This window comes from Sinohyriopsis cumingii, chromosome 6 (assembly GCF_028554795.1).
Source record: "Sinohyriopsis cumingii isolate HCF-2022 chromosome 6, ASM2855479v2, whole genome shotgun sequence".
Lineage (NCBI taxonomy): Eukaryota > Metazoa > Mollusca > Bivalvia > Unionida > Unionidae > Sinohyriopsis > Sinohyriopsis cumingii.
This window is the reverse complement of record NC_142966.1, coordinates 74,863,948-74,888,295: the sequence shown is the minus strand read 5'-3', so window position 1 is coordinate 74,888,295 and position 24,348 is coordinate 74,863,948. Positions and strand designations below refer to the sequence as shown.

Below are 24,348 nucleotides of genomic sequence, written 5' to 3'. Positions count from 1 at the left end.
TGATTTTCTATGTATGGGAGTTCGAGTCATTCTGTTCTATGTATCTGCTCAGAGCTCTATTTATTCTACCTATAAGTTTACTCGATCCGGGCAATAACACAGAGGGCAATCATCTCCTAGATTACGTGAACCGAATAAAGTGGACACCTTGAAAGCAGGTACAATCCGCCAATCAACCCTCACCCTTTACAAGGGGTGGGGCGCTTTCTTACAAAGTTTAATGTAAGTACAGTATCAGATACGTGGAACACAGAAATTTACAAGCTCTCACACCATCATTATGGCACATCCACGCAGAGGTCATATGATGTGAGCAGCTCTGTTCCAATGGTCTCAGTAATAGCTGCTGATGTAGTTTGACCAGATGCTGTACTTGTTCACTTAAAGTCAGTGTTAGTAGATTGTTTTTATATGCCAGTGTTAGTTTGTTAAACATGTAACCTTTCGAAATTCTTTTTTGTCTTTATTCTATTTCTTTATAATGTTAGTTATTTAAAACTTTTGTACTTGCAGTGTGGTTCTAGGTTTTGCCAGAATGGAAATATGACCATAGGCTGATACATGGATATTTATTCTGTAGTGCATACATACAGTAGTAATATAATTACTGTATTCACGGATAACAATGCGTGAATAATAATTAATAAACTGATGGATTTGCTACTCAAACAATTTCACACATAATTTGGATTATCAGACATTACTTGATACACAGGAGAATGGGGAAGCATGTGGGAGTCGAGAGACTAATTTAACAACATACTAAACAAAAAAGATGACAGAAACCTGAGGTCCAAGAATCAGATTACTTGTTTAGTTGGTTCTAATGGTGCTTTCAGCACATTACTGTCTATATCATGCCAAGGTTGGAGGTATATGCTTTCCTAAGGGCACACAGAACCAGCCAGCAAGGGCCGGTCTACATGGGTATGAATCACATAACCTTTGGATTACAAGTCTTAAGTCTAGCCACCCACCGACTGAACATCTGCGGTTTCTGAGAATCAGATCAAAAGCTTTCCTTTCTCACAACCATTGTATTAAATTGTTTACTTGAAAGTCGGACATTTGTTATCACATGCTAGCACGACAGTAATTTTGTTACTCCATCAGTAGTATCAGTAGTTTAATTTATCTCTGATAGAGACTCATTTTTATCATTCATGTATGATCCTTTAAAGATAATTATACATTTACTTGGATTATTTCGATTTTTTGTGTTGAACTTATCAATTTATCTAAGATCTTGTACAGTAGCAACCTATTGCATGTTGGGTATCATAGCTAGTTCCCAAGCTCATCAAGTCACATCATTTCCCATAGGAACATTGAAGATAAGATGGTTTGACTAGGCTCTAGCTGCAGCACCTGTCAGACTTGAAACTTGTATATGGACAGTCAGCTCTGAGTTATTGTTCTATTGAAGATTGTGTGACCCAATGAAACAAGAGCTGTTCAATTTTAAAGAATTTTTATTATTTTAATTCTTCAGCAAAACAAAATGAATTCCTATCCTTTTGAATATCCATACCATAATATTTTGAACACCTGAAGGTTTAAATTAAAGGTGATTTATTGTATATGGTAATTGATAGTACCCATATTTCTCTCAGATCAAATTGTCCAGCAATGCCAATGATTTAGAATGACCATTACACTGGGTGGGCATGGAATAACAGGAAAATTATCTGAATTACCTGTCCCTATGGATGAGATTAATGTCATCCATACCTGATGACATGAAGATATTTTCTGTTGACATTGTTAGAACCTGGGATATGAGCCAGATTGAGCTCTACTTGTTCTACACTTATACTGGATACCTTATGTACCCATTTATAAGCAGCATCCAGTTGCACACTGAATAGATCCAGATCTGCCATCACTTAATGCACCTGCTGATCTGTTTCTATGCAGTTTGGTGGAGTAATCAGTAGAACAAACAACATAGACCCTGATCTGCTGGTGTATTATTCAATGAGGGATCAGGATCTGTGTTGTTTCCAGTTGGATTTGACATGTGGGGTAGTTTTATTGTTTATGAAGCATAGGCAGGACAAAGTTATCACTTATACCAGGGGATTGTTATTGATAACATTATTAACATCAGCATGAAATTTATAGATTTGGCTCACATTCTTGTCATATTGGGCTGTCATACTTAAAAAAAATGTTATGCCAATTTACACATCATTAAAGAAAAGAAATGATTATGTCTAAAAGTTATCTCATATGTTTTTAGTATCCCATGATAAAGATGGCTTTATATAACAAGAATGTGGTAATCGGTCTCCATCACTTATGCTGAAGAATAATTATTTTTGTTGTTAAAGTCCACAAGTATCTTGTTTAAAAAAATGAGTTTATAAGTTCATTACATTTTACCAGCAAGTTTGGCAGACATCAGCAACATACAGATAAAACTTAATGATTTTAGATGAATAATACATTGATGCTTTAGTTTTCACTTGACACCTAGATAGCAGTTAACAGCTTATCAGGGGAATTATTTCAGTAAGTTTATTAAATTTATCAAAAGCTGATTGTTACTCTAGATTTGAAATTGATTGATTCAGTTTCTCTTTTGACATCTATATACATATACATACCACATAGCACAAGAACACTGGTTGTATAAGTTAATTACAGATTTACAGTAATGGTGTTGCTCAGCACCAGCAGGGGGTCATCTCAGATCACATTAGAAAAAATGGTTCAGGAAGATTAGAGGATGTGGCATTGCTGTAGATAAGACTGACAAAACTGACATTCACTACATAAAGCATATTGTAATTTACCAGATATAAACATGAATAATGAAAATAAGAATTGGAAAGGGATTTAAGAACCAGGTGCAGACTTTTTAAACCCTCACTTTCCACTATGGTGAGAAATCTGAGGTCACAAGCGGACATCATGGCTAGATTTCCAGTGTACTTTTGCAGTGTGTCAAGTGTCCTATGTTTTCCTGTATTTTTTGGGTGGGTGGTTGGTTCTATATTTTACCTATTTTTAAGATATTCATACATTTTAAAGATTTTGGTAAGCACAAGGTGCAAGAAAAGTTCAGATGAAGTGTATATATATATTATCTGTTTTCATTGTAAATTATTCTTTTATCTTTAATTTGTATTCACTTGTCTCTTTTCTTTATATTTTATATTTCTTTCAGATGTGGTGCACCTGCCCAGCCTAGTCACTTAACAGGTTATATTGTTTGATATTTCATAAGATTAAAAATAAAAATACTTGGATACTACTGCAACTAAAATAGATACCTATGTTAATATCCAATGACATGAGCTGTATGTATTCATTTAAATAGCGTCAGTACACATTATGTTGATAACTATATAACACTTACAAAATCCTGCCCTTAATTACCATTTACATATTGAAATATTTTAGAGCATGGTGAATATTGTAACCTTTCTATGAAGTTAATTGCATCAGTTGCTGGGGGCCCCGAGTGGCCGAGTGGTCTAAAGCGCTCTCCATCACGGATCACTGCCATCTCACCTCTGTCTGCGTGGGTTCGAGTCTCGGGCTCGGCCAATGTGGATATGTGAGAAAGCTTGCCGGTAGCTTCTCGCGGGTCGGTGGTTCTTTCCGGGGTTTTCCCAGGTTCTTCCTCCACCATTAATACTGGCCGCCATGTATAGCCTATCTTGTGCTGAAAAATGGCGTTAAACCCTATAACAACAACAGCATCAGTTGCTTTCTCACAATGTATGAAGCATTTTTAAACCATTGAGTGATATGCATATTGCTTGGCTGTAAAAATAAAGAAAATACGGCACAAAACTGGTATATTTGTTGCCAACATTTTTTCAGGTAGCTGTAGATATTTAAAAATGAATAAAACCCCTCTAAAATCAGGTGAGAAGTGCCATGGCATTAAATCTGATTTAATGGATTGCTGGAATGAAATGTAGTCATGCTGCTGGAAGAGTAGTGACCTAGATCACATACAGTATTATACACCGTTGGCAAGATTCAAAAAAAGTGTGACAGTAGTTTGCATGAACAAAAAAAAGTTCTTAAACATGCCAAGAGATATATTATCACAAGAAACTGAGCAAATCCATGCTATCACCATCAAGCACCAGTCACTAAAGGTAGACTTTAAGAGGATGAAATGACGGGATCACCTAATTAAAGAGCAGGATAATCTTTTTAAAAAAAGGCATGATCATCAGTTTTAAACTGCATATTACCAGCATATGTCTTGTATGCCACAGGCAGCAAAATGTTGATCATCCAACATTAATATAACGGCCAGTGATGGTATTCCATAGACTTTCAAAGTGATGTTTAAATGCCTGATAAGCAGAGGGTTTCAGTAGGAGCAAGATTAAAACTGAAGTACAAGTCATACAGGTCATGTAGGCATAAAACACCAATTTCAGTAATGGCTGTCATTTTTTAGAATTTGATTCTACACACCTTAAAGTGGCAAGTATTCACTTCATTTGGATTCTTGTACACCCACTTTTCTTTTGAAGGTCATTATTTAGATGACCCAAGAAGTGCATATGGCAAAATCAATGTTAAAGTATATAGAGATTTTTGGACAAAATGAATCTAAGGTGTGGTCCAGTATAATATCCCTATTGAATGTTGTGGGCTTTGATGTCACAATGAACGCTATATTCATAAACAAATTTGTACAGCCTATATTGTGAAGATTCTACTTGAAGTGCTCTTTTCTTGACCCGAAATATAGTATATTTCCACCATTGTAAAAGACCGTAGAGATCGATAATTTTTGTCTGGAAGTTTCTTGAAGACAGTTAAGGTACAGAGCATTTAAAAATCAGGATTTAAAGGATTTTGGTTGAAGAAAAGTAGTGTTAAATTATAATGCAACAATTTATATTTCATTTAAAATGAGAAAATGCACATACATGACCCATGTGACTTGTACTATAACCAATATCAGAATTTCAAATTATGTCTCATTGCAGTATGCTGAGACAAACTAATTGCTGGTGAGAAATCAAGCTAATCTTTTTGATCAATGTTGGTTGGAATCTTGGATCACATTAGGAAGTGATGAACCATATTTCGCATAAGAACTTGAATGAGAACTGTCTAGGCTTTTTGAATGATACTGATTTGAATGGAAAACCCTTCTTGATATAGATACATGTAATCTTCACACAAATAAAAACGCCTTTAGTAAGGGCATAAATGAATATATACAAGAAATGGAAGAAGTAGTTTTGGACTTTAATAAATCGTCCAAGATCTCATCAGGTCAGAGAGATGATTGCAAGGACATACAACTAGATCTTCCAGATAAAGTCTTTGTCAAGCACATACAGGTTAGTTGGATGGCCATTGTACCTACACTACAGCATATACCAATAGTTTAGGAAAGGACAGGTGCTTTAGAGTATATAACTAGATTGGAGAAGTATTTAATGGCAATGACAAGGAGTATCATCTTTACACAGAACAGATATGAAAGTCAAATTGTTATTTCTGCTGTCAGTTATACCAATGAAAAGTTTCTCATGCAGCTTGCGTGATTATCAATGGCACACCTTTTTTACATGAACCAATGGTCACCTCCTTTATGGCAGAATGAACATGTTGAGGTACACCATCTGGAGGCAGTTTGTCAATGCAGACATTGAATTACAATGCAGCAGATCTGAATGACCTCAGTATTGACATAAAAATTAACTGAATGATGACAGACATTGTTTGGAGAAGTTTTGAATGAACTTCTTAAGACACAAAAGAAAAAACAGCTGAGGGATGAAGACATTGTACTAGGAGAAGCTTGAAGGAGGTAACTTCTGAAAATGAAGACAAAGTAGGAGCTTAGATTCTGGGAATCCATTCATTCTAAAGTACAGTATTGAAGTATTGGATCAACAGGCTTCCATCTGAAGAAAAGTTGTCAATAGCACTGGCTTGCTCATCTCATGTTAAACAGTTTGAGAGAAATGCTATAACAGAAGAGTAGAGTTTAACTAGACACATCTGGAAGCGAATGATGTTACTGATATTATTGATGATTGAAAGGTATAAGGATGAAACTCAAGAATATGAACAAGGTGATGGCTGCTGGAGACAGGTGTCCTTAAAGAAGCAGCATAATGATAGCTTTAAATACAGATTTCATCCAATGTTAGTTAGAGCTTTGTTACTGCCTTATCAAATTGCTTGTGTGGAAAGGAGTGTATCAGCTCCTTTGTGATCCTGAGTACAGTCTGGATTGCCAAGAAAATCCAATAAACAGGGAACTGTTAATGTATTCAGAAATGGCCTGAATCAACTTCAGAGGTTGGAGGTTGTAAAAGCTGGAAAGAAAAACAGGAAAGAAGAGAAAAGAACAGCTTGAAAAGAAGACAGTGATGAGAAGGAAACCAGAAAAAACTTTTTTGAGATAAAGAGTAACAGTTGTTGAGGAAAACATTATGACTTAAAACAAGATTGTAATGCACAAAGAAATTGCTGAAAGAAGGAAACAGCAAGCTAACAAAATTAATTCCACTAAACAGGGATATTTAGGTTGCTGGAAGAAAAGGCTAAAAAAGAAAGAAGAAAAAAGGAGGAAAGACTAGACTTGAAAAGACGATACAAGATGAAGTAGAGGAATTAGATAAACCTCTCTCACTGATAAAGAATAAGAATTTTTGAGGAAAGGATCAGAAGTTAGGGCAGAAAAGTAATCACAGAGGAATTATTGAAAGAAGGAAGCAGTAAGCTAACAAAAGCAGTTGGAAAAGATATGATGGGAGGCAGGTTTAGCACAAATGATGACTGAAACTGCTGCAAGGAAGTCTGAAAGTTAAAGAAAAGAGATGGACCATCTAAGAGATAGTCCAAGAAAAATTGAACAGTTGAAAAGACTGTTGGACAGAAAAGTCTTCAGGACAGATCATGGTTCTGCAAAGAGAAAACATGAAGACATACAGCCTGCTGAAAAGAAAGAAAAATTTAGAGCAGTGCTGTCCAACCCACAGCCCATGGGCTGATTTTAAATGGCCCACCAAAGCTCGAGCAGCTATATAGTCATTGCTTTTCAGTTTTCTGCTGCAGCCCTTGGCTTCAAGAAAAACATTTTTCAGTGGCCCATGGTGTCAAAAAGGTTGGACAGTACTTTCTTAGAGTATCAGAGTAGTTCCTTTAGCCAGGATATACCACCAACTCATATACAGATGGACTTGTGGACAATCCAAACACATGATGCTTATTGTCAATAGAACCAGGTGCATACAGATCATTTATTTAGTGTTTCAGTAATTTGATATTATTTTTTGTTTAATTTAGGCTTAGTTATTAGCTGTTTTTCAGTCAGAACTGCTAATAAATATAAGTACCTGTAAGTAAACAGTAAATAGTAAGAGTGTTGATCCAGATTGAATTGCTTACTAATATACCAAGACCAGCAAAGCAGCCATGCATTGTTTATTTAGCGTTTGTTGGGCTTCAGATAGACTAAAAACTGATATCTTTATCAAACCATACGTTTTTTCATTTGGAAAGATGTTTACTATAATTGGTATCAATAGTGCATAATTAAGTAACAAATAGGCGAAAAAAACTCAGCATATGGCTTTAAATTTATGTCATTGAGTTTGAAAAGAATAAAGTTTTCATGTATAGTGATCATGTAACTCAGCTAAATACTAACCCTATGCATTCACTGTGATCATAGTTACCACCAGGCATGACATGATCAAAGTAATGTACTCAGATTGGTTTACTTTCTGTCATGGAAAATTATCTAATATTTTATAAAGTGTTTTGAATGTTGATTTTGAAATTTTTTAATTCTAAACAGTGATGGTGCAAGACAATACATTGCCCTGTCAAAACATGTCTTGTACCCACCCACCCTAGCATTATAATTTTGCTGAATAAGGCAGCTCATAAGAAATTGATGACAGTTATGATGAAATAAAAAGATCTTCATATGAAGAAAAAAACAAAGATTTTGTTTTATTTAATTGTAGCTCCCTTATCTGTGTTTTTGTGCCCCTTTCATCTGAAATGGCTCCCTGTGCAAGTGCACTGCTCATACATAGCTTGCACTGGCCCTGATTCAAAGCAAAAATGAGTGAACTGATAAGTGTTGGAGGAAGGTAAATCTACCTTGTCTCTGTTCTTGCTTATTGTTCCTTTTTTTCAACACCATTCCAATCTTTTCATCACTTAAAGATGCTTGACACCCTGCTCTTGCCATTTTACTTTTGACACTGAAAAAAGTATGGTAGTTTTGAAAGCGATAATTGGTTTTGGGGTAAGGATCATATTTACATCTGTTAATCAGATAAGTCAGTATTGTGCCAGAACTTCCACCTGAATAAACCAACTCTGCTGCATTGTACCTTCTTCCCCACTATTTCCTAACTCTGTGAAATATTTGCAGATTGCTTGTTATGTATTGGCTATTTTGATTTTACCAGAATTCCAAACTTGTTCAGACCATAGGTCACCATTGCTTTATTCTTTTTAATTAAACTGTTTTTTTTTTTTTTAAATACAGCTTTACTTGATAAACATGATGTCATTTGCAACTTTAAACATGGTGGCCCTGCTTGATGGTTACAATCTATTTGAAAATAGGTCACATAGACTTGCATTTTGCACACCATTGATTATATTCAGGTTTTGCATTTAGCTTGAATCCACCCAGAAGTAAGATGTCATTCATTGTAAAGGCAAGTGCCTTAGACCACTCAGCCACCAGGGGCATTAATGTTAGCATATAATAAAATGTACATATGCATACTTGTATTTAGAAAGGGAGGAGAGCTTTTAATAATTTTTTGTCATGGCAAACAAAATTATTAATTTTAAGAAGAGCAAAACCAGGCCTAGAATTCATACAATTCTCTGAGTAAAAAACGTTGACTTGTACTAGGAATTCAGTTATGGTAAATTATTTCACCTAAGTGAAAAATTTAAAATAGATAAATATTTCATGGGACAAAAGTAGTCATGGCTGAAATTTTCGTTCAGTTAGTATCAATAACTTTTAAGATTTTTTTTGTCTTAAAGTTGCTAGGTAATTCTCAGTGTCTGTTATAAATGTGTTAAGAATTCTAGGACAGCTGGCATGGTTTAATAATGCATTCCTTATGACTTAACTGTGGCAGGTGGATCAATGGATGCTTGCTTGTGATCATGCTTGCATACTTGCCTACCATCTCTTTAAACCTGCACACAGTCTTGTTTAATTAATCCACCACAAATTATACCCATTAAAAAGAAGAAGAACAAAACAAACATTTAAATTAATCAACTCACAGATAAATCGTACCTTATAAATTAATCAACTACGTCTGGCTTTACATAAAAGGTGTTGTTGTTTGAAATTACTTCTGTAAATAGTGTACTTTATCTCTGGCCCAAAACTGAAATTATTTACTTTTATTCTTAAAACTTTGAAGGCTTAGAATATATACTTCAAATTTTGAGATCAGTTACTGTTAATAACATCGCCCTTTCAGTGTGAATGCTTGGTGTACCCACCTGCATATCATTAAAGGTGACAAGAGAGTCCCTAGGATGTGTTCTATATTGATGTTCCAATTCAGAGCAGGTCTTGGAAATATTTAAAGATTGCTGCTTAAATTAGAATTTGGACTTTTTGTCTTTAAAGAAGTTTAGCATCTTTGGGGCTTTTCCTTTGTCTTTTATACCCAAAATTTACTTTGCACTGTTTCACCTGGATTGTGTTGATGTGCTGTTAAGCCTTGTACTTACATCGTAACATAATAATAATAATAACAATAATAATAATGACCTTATTTAAAGAGGGTAACACAGTTAGCTAGAACTAATCTATCTTGAGGCCCTCATACAAAGGAATTTATTTATTTTAGCTGCGTCTCTGAAGCCATTGGATATACTGGGTTCGGAAGAAGGAAATAAAGTGGACATTTCTAATCTCAGTTGGAATAATATTCCAGAGCAGAGTTCCAGAGTATTGGAAACTTTTTTAAAATAACTCCTTATTTGGTTTGGGAATTTTAAACTGTTTGGTAAAAATGGATTGCAGGTGGGGAGTATTAGCAGGTAGCCTATACTGGAATAGTGATTGTAAATATTCAGGATCACTATTATGGAATATCCTGCAGATTCGGTCTTTAATAGGTAATATTTTTAACTTACCAGCTAACTTTTCTTTGTTTTCTTTCTGGATTGATATTAGCCCTAATGCTCTTTTTTGAAGATGTGCCAGCTTTGATATGTTTTTATCATTTTTATCATTTGAATTACCCCATACAGTATTACAGTAGTCTAAATAGGGTTGTATGTAACTGTTATAAAACATACAATGCCATGTCAATGTGAATGGCAATTTGAGTTAAAAAATGTGGATATCATTTTGCACAATATGGTGTCATATAGTCACTGCTTGGATAAGAATTTTTCCAAAAACTTGACTTTATCTTTGTGTACAAATCAATGAACATCTTAAATGTCTGAAATTGTAAATTTATAGCAAATTATGTTTTTAAACCTTCTAGACAGTCAGATGATAACTCATTTATCTAAGGATAAGTTTAGTGGTAAAAAATATTCATGAAACAGAATATCACCCTCTACGGTTATTAACTTTAGAAAAAGTTTGATCAGCAAGGTTAAAGATTGCCTGACCTAGTGGCAATAAGGTAAAGGTTTAAGCTTGGTTCCCCTGCCCCAGCAAATGCTATTACCCATTCACCACAGCTGCCTCGGCTAAAGGACATGATTGTTTCAGGGCATATATGGTAAATAATGACCAAGGCAGGACTCTGACCCAGGACCTTCTGATCTTGGGTTGGCAGTACCTTCCATTTAGGCTGTTGCATGTAAATCCAGACATGTTTACAACCACATATGGAGTGTAGTTTTGCATGCAAAAATATTGATAAAACATCAGCTATGCATCAGGACCTTTTTTTTTACACCATAAAGACAAAATGAAGGTAAGAAACATAGTTTGCTGCATTGTTTAGGCTGATTTCATTCCATGTACCTGCATACTAGCCTAACTGACATTTAGCCATATTGAAGCAACTTGTATGGCCATTTGTGCATGTCCTGTATGAAACTGAAACATGATGGAGCTGATTTGAGAGTTAAATGTAAGCCTGAGTTCAAGGATGAGGAGGAAAGTCCCAAGGCTGCTAATAAATCTGGGCAAAAGTTTAAAACTATGTCAGGAGACATGCAAAAGCCTTCATCCATCAAACAAGGAAAACCATAATTTTGTGTATTGCTCATTGTATAATTCCAGTTTTTCATTTGTACCTGGCAGGTGATTTGACTTTAAATGCCACCTCAAATCCAAGTACGACATTTTCAGACATTTATTTTGCAAATGTGTCATGAGATTTAGATAGTTTCTAGATATTTCTTAAGGTATTTTGTGAACAGTTCACTAAAGAGTTTTCTCCATTTTGATAATGTTGGGAAGATTGGTTTGGTGTTGTACAGGACAGCAACACGTGTAGGTTATAGTGCCAAGGTAATTAAAATAAAGTGCCTTGGCCAAGGACAAACTGCATTAGCCAACCCAGACAGATATGATCGTAGGATTTTAACCCACATCCTTTCAGTTGCAAATCTGACACTGTCCAGTAATCCACCATGGCCGCTGCCTCAATTTAGGCAGAATAGTCCACTCTACATTAGTCTGATAGATCAACCCCCCATATCTGTGTTAATACTGATGGACAATATGTGGGTCTGATGTCACCTGCTCATTAAAATGTACAATTTTGCTGCATTCAGTCTTTACAAGTCTCCAAACATTGGATTAGCTCCAGAAATATGATGTACATGTCACCAAAAGATCCCCTCAGCTGACAGTAGTTCAGCAGTTGCAAATAATACTGTTAAGTGTATAAAATGTACACTAATATATGCAGACAAGATTGGCTACTGATTTTTGCAGGTTTTAATGAATAGGCAATATCAGTCCCTCAACCGTTGATTAATAGCATCACAGGTGAGGGGCTGATTTATTGGCCTAACTCTGCATCACTGAGCTCACAGAAGGAAGTATCAGCTTCATACAGACTTGAATCTGTTGATAAGGTTTATTTTGATTTACTTGATTATTGTGTTACAAAAATTTTCTTCTGCATAATTTTTTCTGCATATGAGATGTGAAACCTTCACATTGATTGAAGAAATTACATTTTGTCATAGAAATTTATGCACATATTGGCAGAAATGGTTAAACTGGTCTGTAAATGTATCTGGTTGATTGAAAATGTACCTTGATAATCATAAGACATATTTTCCTGTTATTAATAGGTGTAGTCTGTAGGTAGACAATCTTATGGACATGCAGGAAGTACTGTCAGCCATTTTAGGCACCACTCAAATAATAATATAATGAACTTAAGGAAACACTCATAGACAGTGGATTCTGTTTCAAGGAAGTGAACATTTATCAGCACTGTTGAAGTGATTTCAGTTATTTAGAGGTGTATCAGACGCAGTTTATCAAGCCACTGGTTTGATATTAAGGATTTAGGTTAAATATAGATCACCACAAAAGCCATGCATGACAGTATATGCCAATCATTGAAATATGTAGTTCTGTAATTGTATATACCATCACACTACTAACTACATAAAAACTTGTTATTTAGGATGTTCATTGCATAGTGTCCCTGATGATGAATGCTGTATCCTGCAAAAAGGCAGAACATATCATGTTATGACATCCTTCCATCTGTCAATGTGTTCATCCATATCACCATCTGCTTAAGTGTTACCATTTTCAATTCTATACAACAGTTTTAGTTTTACACCATCTACCTTGACCAAACTTTGTGGGTTGTTTGTTTGTACTTGGGGAAAGGAAGAAGTGTATTGATTTTGGGTTCAAAAGGTCAAAAGTCAAGGTAGCTGATTGTTTGATTTTACACCACAGACCTGGACTAAACTTTGTATAGAAGTCTGTAGATTTGGGGGTCAAAAGTTAAAAGGTCAAAGTCACTACCGTTGAAAGAAGCAAAATGGTGTTTGTATAATAACCTCAATCAAGACCATGTACCTTAACTAGATTTTAAGGCGGTTTGCACCTTAAGAAGAGGCCTTTAAATTTTGGAGTCAAAATGTTAAAAGTTAAGATAATTATAACTTTTTTAAAAAAATGGGTTTTCATAAAATAACTTATGTTCAAGAGTAAGTTTTTCGACCAAACTCATGGGATGGCTTATACTTAGCATAAAACTGAAATCTTTAAGTTCTGGGGTTTAACTTCCAAAAATCAAGGTCATGGTTTGCACATTAAGTTTCTTAAAGGATCATGTGCCAGTCATCCATGCTATACTAGTACAAACATAAAGTATCAAACATTGGGAGGACGTATTATTGCCTGGTGATGGTACTCTTGTAAAGAAATTGATGTTTACACTATATGCATCACAGAATCACTATCCCATTTCTTGCACAAATGAATATATATATATATATATATATATATATATATATATATATATATATATATATATATATATATATATATATCACAGGACAGAAATGTAAGCAGCAGCAGCATTGGTGCATAACCTTGGGATGTCCAGAAGTCCAGCCAGGGGGTCTGGTACTAGAGCTGTCCAAGTCAACAATCCTCTCTGGACATATTTTCCTGCTTCTGAAGATATATTCAGGTATTCTCATCAATTGATTCCATCCTTTAGAAGTTTACTGTCATTTTTTCTCTTCTCCATATGTTTTTGTTTTAAAACTTGCAGTCTTGATATTTCATATTGCAGTTTACTATGAAAAGAGGTGATAGCAGTGTACAGTGGTTAAGATACAGATTGATAGAATGTCTGTACAAGTTTGGATATACCTGCTTATGCATGTACAGGTGAGATAAACTTTGTTACTTTGCTTTGTTATTTGTGTACTCCTAATCTTTTAATAAACCTACCAGTAATATGAACAATTCTGAGATGAATTGCATTTGTACTTGGTCTGTACCAAACATAAGACATTGTGACCTTCTTTGTATGCTCAGTTGACTAAATTAATTTTATGTATGAATATATTACCCATTGACTTGCTTTTAAATGTTGTGAAGCTTTGTGCATGCATTGGAATGGAAACTACCTGCAGTACTAATGTGGATAGATCATAGTGATACTACAATGTTACAAAAGTGCTAAGACAAATAGGTCAAAGTGACACACATGCATACTTCTTTTCCTATTCTTGAAGGAGACTCATTTTGAATCTCAGTACTACCTTGATGTGATTACTTTGCTGTTTTCTGACAGATGCTTTTCTTGTCTATAACAAGCATATTTGAGGAACTATTTTATTTATCTGAAACTCTCCTTGCCCTATTTTGACAGAATAAGTACCCACTGGCATCATAATTTATTTTCTTAGTCAAACTTTGCTTCAATGCAGGGTCAATCTTAACTGTTTGAAATTGTTTGGCATGGTGCCTATTACATGTATACTGTTTCCTTTCAACAACCAGTAAATTAATGCAAAACATTCTTTTCACTTCAGATCTCTTATAAAAGTGTTAGTCAAGCCTCAATGTTTGCTTGTGTGAGCAGTTCTTACTAATGAAATTTCAGCACAGTATGAAAGAGACAATGAGACAGTAATGGCAGGAAATCTTCCATATTCTAAAATTTAAGAATTAGAGATCTGTGTGAAAAATCTGAAAAAAAATGTGATATGTGACAGCTACAGAAATGTTGATTTGTGTTGCCAATTTTAAGATATACGGTTGTCCTAATTATTTCCTCAATATTTGAAAAATAATTTTATATACATATTTAAAACGTTTAAAACTTATACATCAGCAGTGTTATTACTTAACTTTTTTATTTTAATTTAGGCATGGCTCCAAATATTTGCACTTTACTATTTGAATGTTTTAAAATTCCTGTAATATAGGTACGCCAAGTATTGAACATTTTCTGTTAAAAAGAAAAAGAAAATGTCAAAAATGTATCAAGTGATTTATTTCTAAATCTCAGCTGGTTAGTAGGCATATTTCCAGTTACATTACATTTGTTTTCTTGAAGTATGGATGATTATCATTCTGAAATGTGGCATCAGAAGAAAAAAGCTGAAGTTTATGAGAATTTGATGTATTTCATATGATAGAGTGACTCAGGTTAAGTGCATGATAATGATGACAATAAATACCATCTTAGAACTATGTTTTATGCCTTTTGGAAAATGATGTTCAGCAGCAGATTAGTCTATGAGTAACATTATATTTCAAAGAAACATTACTTCGGATCATAAACCATCATTGTGGATTCTACGTGAAGAATATATGCAATTACACACTGATTTTGGACAGATAAAACTTTCTCAATGAGAATTTTTTTTTTACATACAAAGCAGGAAACATCAAGGAACTGAAAAAGGAGCCTTGGAAACTTAAGTGCCATCTAGGAACTAAAGATCTGAATAAATACTGTATATACCAAACTAAACATCGTTGTACCATTAAAAGGAGCAAGTGGAAAGCTAGTCTGAATTTCCTCTGACCCTTGCCACCCCATTTTTGATATTTGGACATTTATGTTCGGGTGTAGGGTCAGAGTCCATTCCCTATAGAAAAGTTGGAATTCGCCGACACCATTACTAGCCAGCCCTGCAAACTTGAATGACATTTCATCAAAATATACCTGCATGACAATGATGGGAATATGATTTATTTTCTCAGAAATTGTGATCATAGGATTCATTATATCTTTAATCTGCTGACAGATGAGACGAAAGTACATCATTGCTGAATGAAATTTGACCTGGATCTGGCACTTTGCATTCTTAGTGATGTGAATACACAACTCTTGCAACCTACATGTCAGTGATATCAGAGGTCATACAGTCACATGATATCGACAATAAACAAATTTTCAAAGTTGTTGTACATAGAATTTGGACATAATATATAAAAGTCACTTAATGTGTGCAAATAAATATAATACACACTTAATTCTCAGCATACTTATTCTGAAAACAACGACCAGAAACCTGTCGGTATTGCAGCAGGGTGGAGAAAACCATTTTCAAGAAGTACTAATCATGTGTCAGTGATGTTTTTATTAGTGTCACATGATTACCATATTGACATGTGCTCCACTTGCTCCTTTTAATGGTACAACAATGTTTAGTTTGGTATAGATCAATGTATTCTGTTTTAATTTGAACTTTTTTTCTGGCTGTTGGAATAGTTATTTAACAAGACGTGTATTTTCTACTGATCTCAGAGCCAGCTTACCCTTTTGGCAGAAAGTCTCGGATTGTTTAGTTCTAAAAACCCTGAATTCCATCTGGGAATACCCCCCTCCTCATTTAGCATAGCCAATCAGGATTACTAATTTACCTGCCAGAAATTCTTAAAGTTGCACAGAAATCGGAAAGTTCTCCATAGTCTGAAATTATCAATAACTCTTCTGAAAAATATAATCTTACGACACCTATTTCAAATGGACCATAGCTTCCTATAATTCTTTTTGGTTTAAATCAACTCTGGACAGTTTACCGTTCTGACCTTACATTAACATCATGCTCTATCTGTTTGGCTCTAACCATTAGCCAGCAGTCCATAATTAAAATTCAGTACCTGCCCCAAACAGAACAGATTAATTATTACAAGTTGCCAAGCTATATAAATCCTAGCCAATACATCAGATTTAGTGGATACGTATCACATGGATCAGAACAAAGTGTACTACAAAATCTCTAAAATTTTGCACCCTTTCAAAGCTTTCTTAATAAAGTGTGTAGAGTACTCCTCATTGTGTAGTTGCAGAAAGGTAATCCCAAAAGGAAATAATGCAAAAATGAATTATTTATTCAACCTAGGTTCAAGATGCTGCCATCCTATCTTTATATCCAGTTTAAATACAGAATTTCATAGTTAAGGTTGGGAAAACCATTTCTGAAAGCTGTCCTCAGGAAAATTGGTGTACCACAAGGCAGCATATTGCCTGTCACCCTTTTCAGCATCAAAATTAAGAATATAATAAAATGTTTTTAGCCTGGAACTGACTCTTCATTTATATGTTTGTGACATTTTGATCTACTATAAATCAAAGATTATGCATACTTTTTAAAACCATTCTGGTAGCCCAGTTAAAAATCAAAATCACACACACACACACAAACACACACACACACACACACACTTTTTAATGTCTTCTACAGATATGCTTAAGTAGAGTTAAAAAAAATGGCCAGAAGAAAACAGGTTTGAATTTTCCAAATCTGAAACTCTGCAGATTATATTGAATTTATGATGACCCCAAACTCTATCTTGATGGTTCTGTTATTCCTGTGATGGGGAAGACCAACTTTGTATGACCTATCTTTGACTATAAACTATCCTTCCTTCCACATATTGGATATCTCGGGAACAAATGCCAAAAAAACAGGACTTAACACAATTTTTGGCAAGCACATATTGGGGAGTCCACCAGAAGATCTTCCTCAGGTTATACAGGACTTTAGAAAGCTCTGAACTTGACTATGGCACAAATCAGCTTGCAAATCTTACCCTCACATGCTTGATCAGATATACAGCCCGGACTTTGGGAGTAACAAGAACTTTATTTTCAGATAGCTAATTGTTGAAGCAAATAAACCATCAATTATCTCAGGTGATCAAAATTTGATATAGTACCACATTATCTTCAGTTCAATCTAATCCTGCATGTTGTCATTATTTGGCTTCAAAATGCAAAACCTTTATGTATACACAGAAGCGAAATAGAGTCAGTTTGAAAGATGGAGGCAAGGTTGCAACTGCTATTGTAATACCTCACACTGCGCTGCTGGTTACTGGATAAAGCCTCCATTTCCACATCAGAAATTGTAGCCCAGCTTTTTCAGCTACATGGAAACCTCACCAAACAAAATGTAATCATCTTTTTATATTCCCTTTCCACACTGAAAGCCTTTTAAAGCCATAAATTAAACTTTTTAATATTCCAGATCTGACAGAAACATGATTGGCTCATAAAATCAGAAACAAATAGTTCTATTGGCTGCCTTTTTACATTTGTATGAAGGGTAAAGAAAGAGGAAATAGCACTACCAAGATTCCCTGCAGTTTCTCATTTCTGAATGGAAGGTTTCATATACTAACTTCAAATATTTATATCAATCAGCATCTTTATTATACTTTGCAAAATACATGGATTGAAAAGTCCACAAACAAGCTTTGGAACATCAAAACCATCACTGGAGCGTGGCATCTGTCATATAGAACAAATCGCAAAGATGAGGTGGTATTGTGATGCTGGCATATAAGACCGACATTCCCGACTCATTTACACCTCCACAGAGCTCCAAACTGCAGTTCCATATTAGGAGTCAATTTACCTCCTAGTTTGTCAGATCCATGATTCACATTCAGGTTTTTATGGATCAGTGTTTACGCTTGATACAAATCATGTCAGAGCAATACAGTACCTTATTTCATACTTCCAATGAAGTAGACTTGCATTGTTTGGCACATAATGCTCTGCTCCTGGTCTTTGTGGTTCATTTTGAATTGTTAGAATAAAAACAAGAGGACAGATCCTGATCTATGTGACGGTCAGCATAGCTGAGAGAGACTGGAAACTTTTGTTGGTGGCCTATTTTCCTTGGGTTTTTTTGTGTGTCAATAATACACAAAATGAGAGCATATCTATCATCATCTTTATTAAATCAAAGTAATTTTTACAGTTTGCATTGGTGGGACCCTTACCTTCAAAAAGCTGCCCTCAACTAGAGCTCTTACCTTACCTGTGTCCACTGACAGCATAACACATTCTTGATGATAATTAGCAATTTCCCATATTCAGAGCATATGTATCTTAAGATTTATAAATTTCAGTATCTCATTACCTTCATCAGCATTTCAGTATCTCATTGCCTTCATCAGTATTTAGTATCTCACTGCCTTCATCAGCATTTCATTATCTCACTGCCTTCATCAGCATTTCGATATCTCACTGCCTTCATCAGCAGCTAATGTTGATCTTGAGACTTATGATGGTCACATGATACAGGAAATTACTTATAATGGTCACGTGCTAGGGGAAATTACTAATAATCATGAATTATCCAGAGCAAAGGGAGCAACTTTTTCAGTTACATTCTTGTTGAATGCTGGAACACATTCTTGGAACATTGTTTTTCAAGTGTATGAGCTTGACCTTGTGAAACAAAATTTCTCATGTTGTGAAAATTACTTAAGAATCATTATGATGATGTACTAGCAGAGAAAAATCTTAGGCTTCGTGAAATAATATGGTTTTTATGACAGATTTTGATGTTTTAGGATTTTTTTAAAAAATCTTCATTTTATACACCTTTATAAAGAATTGTGACACTTTTGCTTTTTACCTTTTTTCTTATAGGACTAATGTTTGCATTTATTTGAAGATTTTTCTTCCTCATTTTTTTAAAAAGTTTCACAGTTTAGAACATTTTTTTTAATTGGCAGAATTATAGCCCATATTGTGCTGATATACTGCTAAACCCTAGAGGTTCTTAATCTTTTGATTAAATTATTAACAATTTAGTGGAATAGATATTGTCGTGAGAGCATGGTGACAGGAAATTTGGATGGAGTTGTTTTGAATCCACTTGAACATGAGGAATGCTGAGGAATTAAAAAAACCACAAAAATGATGTCAAGAACATATTGTGTACAGGTAATTGTCATGATGTTTAGCCTTGTATAAATGAAACACTGTAAAATTTACTTAGTATAAGTACTCTAGCATTTTAAATCTGCTGAAAAGATGTAGAAATTGTAATAAATTTTGCATGTGTATTTAAAAAAAGACACTAATGAATCGGTGAATAATGACATTTAAACTGTTTTTTTTATTTATTGGCGCCAGTAAATATGAGTATCTAGGAATAATTAAAATCACAATTTAGAGATCTCACTTCACATTCAAATAAACTAAAAGGCTTCTTTCAGTTAAAATAGTCTTTTCATTAAAATTATTACTTGGAGTGTATGTCTGTTATTAAATTTAGGTGATTAATAACTCCTTTTTTATGTCTGTCATTCAGTGACATCCATCCCTGACATACAGTTATGGCAGATGTCTAGTGTTGGTGACCTAATAAGTCCCTGTTTACACTGAACATCAGATTTCAGCTTATGTCATTATGTCTAGTTTACAGGTTGGTTTTAAGTATTGGGATTACAGAAAGATTGAATTTTTGTAGTATTTAGGACATAAATTGTGTTAGTAATTACTGCTACAAAATGTTCACGTCCTTGTGTGTTGTATCACAGATGGGTGGCAGTGGGAGGTTGGGTGAGAGCTTTCATTTGTTCAGGTGACTTGATTTAACAGTAATAGTTTTAATCTGACATTGCAGTCATGAAACTTCTTAGTACAAAATTCAAATTTGGTAAAAGAAATATCTAACATTAAGTCTTTAATAGTGACATTATTGGGAAAATAGCTGAATATCAACAAAATGTTAGAATCACATCAACATTGTTCATTGTAAATACTATCCAGCTTCAATAATGGTCACCTGAACCAGCACCCCCTGTAATTATATTTGATGTTTACCATTTCAAAACGTTCTTAATAGATTCTCTTCTTTTTCAGAGTAAATGCAATGAAATCAGAGTCTTAACACTGAAAGCCTTGCAAAATGTTAAATATGACAACCCATTAATATCCCAGATCATACAGGAACATGATTTACTCGTACAATCTGATTAAACATATTCTGTACTGTTAGCTGCCTAGTTACATTTATATAAAGGGTAATAAAACGGCAGACAAAGCAACCAAGACTGTTCTGCAGTCACCTATTTCCAAATGGAAGATTCCATATACTGACTTAAATTATTATATAAATCAGCATGGTCTTCATCCGTGTCAAAATATGTGGAATAAAAAACTCCACAAATAAATTTAAGAACATCAAAACCCGCTGTTGGAGAGTGACATTCCTTGTATGGAACAAATTACAGAGATGAAGCATTATGCCGATCATGTATTGAACACATGCTTAACTTGTGTACACCTCCTGAAGGGTGAATCTTCACCAGTCAGCATACCATGCCAGTGTCCACTGACAATGGACACATTTCTGTTGAGCATGTCAACTTTCACCTTCTGAGGCAAAAGTAGTTTGATGCAAATTTAATGAAAAAACTGAAGAGGATGTAGCACCTGAGAAAATCTTAAAACTTTTAAACAAATTTAATGATTTTACATGTGTTACATTTATCTTTTATTTTATATTCATTTTTGAGAATTTTTAATGTTTTCCCATTTTAATATATCTTGTTGTACCCAATTTTTACATTTATTTGGAAGGGTTTATCCTCCTAAAGTTTGTGTGCAATTCTTCATTTTTACATATTCAAATTTTACTTTTAATGTAGCGAAACTCTCATAACCTGATTGCTGTCACTATGCCAGTAATAAAGATATCTGTAGGTTTTATCATTATTTATTAATGCTTGTTTATAGCATGCATATTTATTGAAACATTCACAAAAGTAAAAAAGGTCTATTCAAAAATACTGTTTCCGTATAGAATCTTTTACCCCATCCCCCACCCCTGCCCCAACCTTGAAAAGTGAAATTATGCCCTTAGGAGATGGTGATAAAAAATGTTAATTTTTTTACCCATAATTTCAGCATAATTTTACCATACATTTTGTAAATGTGGCATTTGAATTTGGTACCTTTTTGATTGTATAAAGTGTCTAATCGGCTCATCTCTGGTTACCTTGAATTAAAGCAAACTACATGAATATGCAGAATATGGATCAGCAAGTCTTGGTAAAAGAAAGATTTTTGATTCTCGATGTAAATCATCTTTTACTCTTTGTTGCTTTATTTCAAGAAGAATCAAAGGTATCAAGAAACAACAACTTTTGTATGACTTATGTCTGATTCTGTATCTGTACCTGGTCAAGAGGTTGATACTGGGTCAGAGAGGTATAAATTTTTGTAATGGTACACTTGCTGGTTAAAAATATAGTGCACTCATTATGTTTTGCCAGAGACAGTCATGCACAAAAATACCCTAATGTCAATGTATGATGAGGTAAACTGTTTTCTTCAGTCTTATCTCACACATTAGAAGTAATAAGCTCCTTTTTGGCCTTTTCAGAAGGATTTGGTTTTAATTATATTTAATCAGTACTCATTGTTTAATAAGAAAATTTCATCATCACTTGTTCCCAAAACTTATTAATTAATCATGCAAAACAAAGTCACACTGTTTTGGAACTCTTGCAAAGATATCAATGTTTTATTGCTATCATAAATTTACAGAACTGCAGCCATTACCTCAGTCATGTATGGGTTGATTATTTGTTTTGAATTCAAGAAATGTGAAATAGAGCTCAGTAACATTCATTAATAATCTGAATTGGAGTTACAGAGAGAAGCCTTTGGGGGAAAGGGAATGAGATTCTGTTGTAACAGTAATTTGAGCTACATATCCCCAAATGTCACAGTAGACACAACAGAAGTCTGTCTGTACCTTTACTAAAATCATTTGTTTGTAGTATATAGTCCGAGCCATTCTGTGCATTAGTAGGTAAAAGTGACAATTTTGACTCAATTTGAACGTGGATGTATCATCATATGAGGGTAGGTCTTGTTCCACTACAAGGTCATCATGAACTCTCATTTGTTGAAAACTTATAAAATACATTCTTGTATGATTAATTTGCTGTATGATATCACATGTTGTCATCAGGTGTAAAGATTTATACATTTTAGGTTGGACATTGATCACAATCCAACAAATAATTTATTAAGACTACCATTTTGTTGTTGCAAGAGTTTTGTGTAAAATTTATTTAGGTTATTCTTTCTTATTAAAAATGGTTGGATGCATTAAGGGAGAAATAAAATTTGATTCTGAGTTTCAGTGACTATTACTCTTTTACAGTGATGGACTTTATGTCTGGGCTATATTGTGGCCAAGATATTGTTAAACATCCTAGCTTAAGCAATTATTGTTATATCATGCTTTTTGGATAAAGTGTTTATGTTAGTTTCCTCTGTGTGTCCATCTATATGTGGCAGACATATGTATATGTATTTCACATGTGTGTGTGTGTGTGTGTGTGTGTGTGTATATATATATATATATATATATATATATATATATATATATATATATATATATGCCAAATTTCTTGTAAATATGAAATCTTTTTTTTAACCATTTATAATATGGTGGTCAAACTTGGAAAGATGTGTGTGATAATGGTTTAAAGCCGTTTTTCAGCACATGATAGGCTATACATGGTGTCAATTATATTTTGGTGGAGGAAGAACCCAGAAAAACCTCCCAAAAAGAACCACTGATCCACTGGGAAGCTACTCGCAAGCTTTCTAACATACCCACACTGGCCGAGCCAGATACTTGAACCCATGTAGATAGGTGAGATGTGAGTGATCAATAAAGGCAAGCCCTTAGAATATTCATCAACCAGGGGTCCCAAACTTGGTAGGTGAGTTCCCTGTAGGTTGCACATTTACACTGAGGTATCAGAATTTGTTATGATCCAGAGGGAATTCCCTGGGACCCCTTGACAGGGATTAAGGTAAAAAGTACTTAAAAGGCTCAATTTTCTCTGATAATCATGCTTTTCATTTAATTTTGGTACAGTCCAAGAGTTCCTGGGTGTGGGTTGGGGGGTTAAAATTGTCATTTGGGTGAAAAATAGGACATTACAAAGACAGTATCATAATGGATGTCTAATCAAAGATGTTTGAGATTTTTTACTTATGAAATGGATTTTAGTTCTCTCACTGATTCTTTGGGTACAAGGGTGGCAGTCAAAAGGTAAAAGAATAGGATGTTGTGGGCATCAAATTGATCATTATGAAATATTGAAAAGCATAGCTACAGTTGGTATAGGGGTGGTTTGTAAGCCATTCTTCTGATGGGCTGCTTTTTTTGTTTTGAGGCGTGAGTTCAAACCCTGGCCAAGCCATACCAAAGACATTATTTTATATTAATGGTACTAACAGCTGCTTGGCCAATGTGGGTATGTGAGAAAGCTTGCCAGTAGCTTCTCGAGGGTTGGTGGTTCTTTCTAGGGATTTCCCAGGTTCTTCCTCCACTATTAATACAGCCGCCATGTATAGCCTATTGTGCGCTGAAAAATGGCGTTAAACCCTACAACAACAACTAACAGCTGCCTCGCTTGGTACTCAGCATAAAGAGGCAGTGTTAGTACTGGTCAGCCTGGTGTCAGGATAATGTGACTGGGTGGGACATCATGCTACATGTCTGCAGCATGATGCCCCAGTGTTAGACATCACTATCAACTACCATACTGCAGACATCTGTAGCAATATGACTGAAAATTGTGTAAAGTTACATAAAAAA

The 24,348-nt window shown here is 34.5% G+C and overlaps 1 protein-coding gene across 2 annotated transcripts in view; it reads left to right on the top strand.

Moving 5' to 3' along the window:
- The window catches only part of LOC149797222 (PR domain zinc finger protein 1-like), a 168,990-nt gene that overhangs the window by 25,797 nt on the left and 118,845 nt on the right, over positions 1–24,348 (top strand). For both annotated transcript variants that reach the window (XM_089961906.1, XM_089961905.1), the window contains exons 4-5: positions 3,173–3,207; positions 13,503–13,640. In XM_089961906.1, the coding sequence (XP_089818032.1) occupies positions 3,173–3,207; positions 13,503–13,640 (173 nt within the window). The remainder of the gene's footprint in view (positions 1–3,172; positions 3,208–13,502; positions 13,641–24,348) is intronic.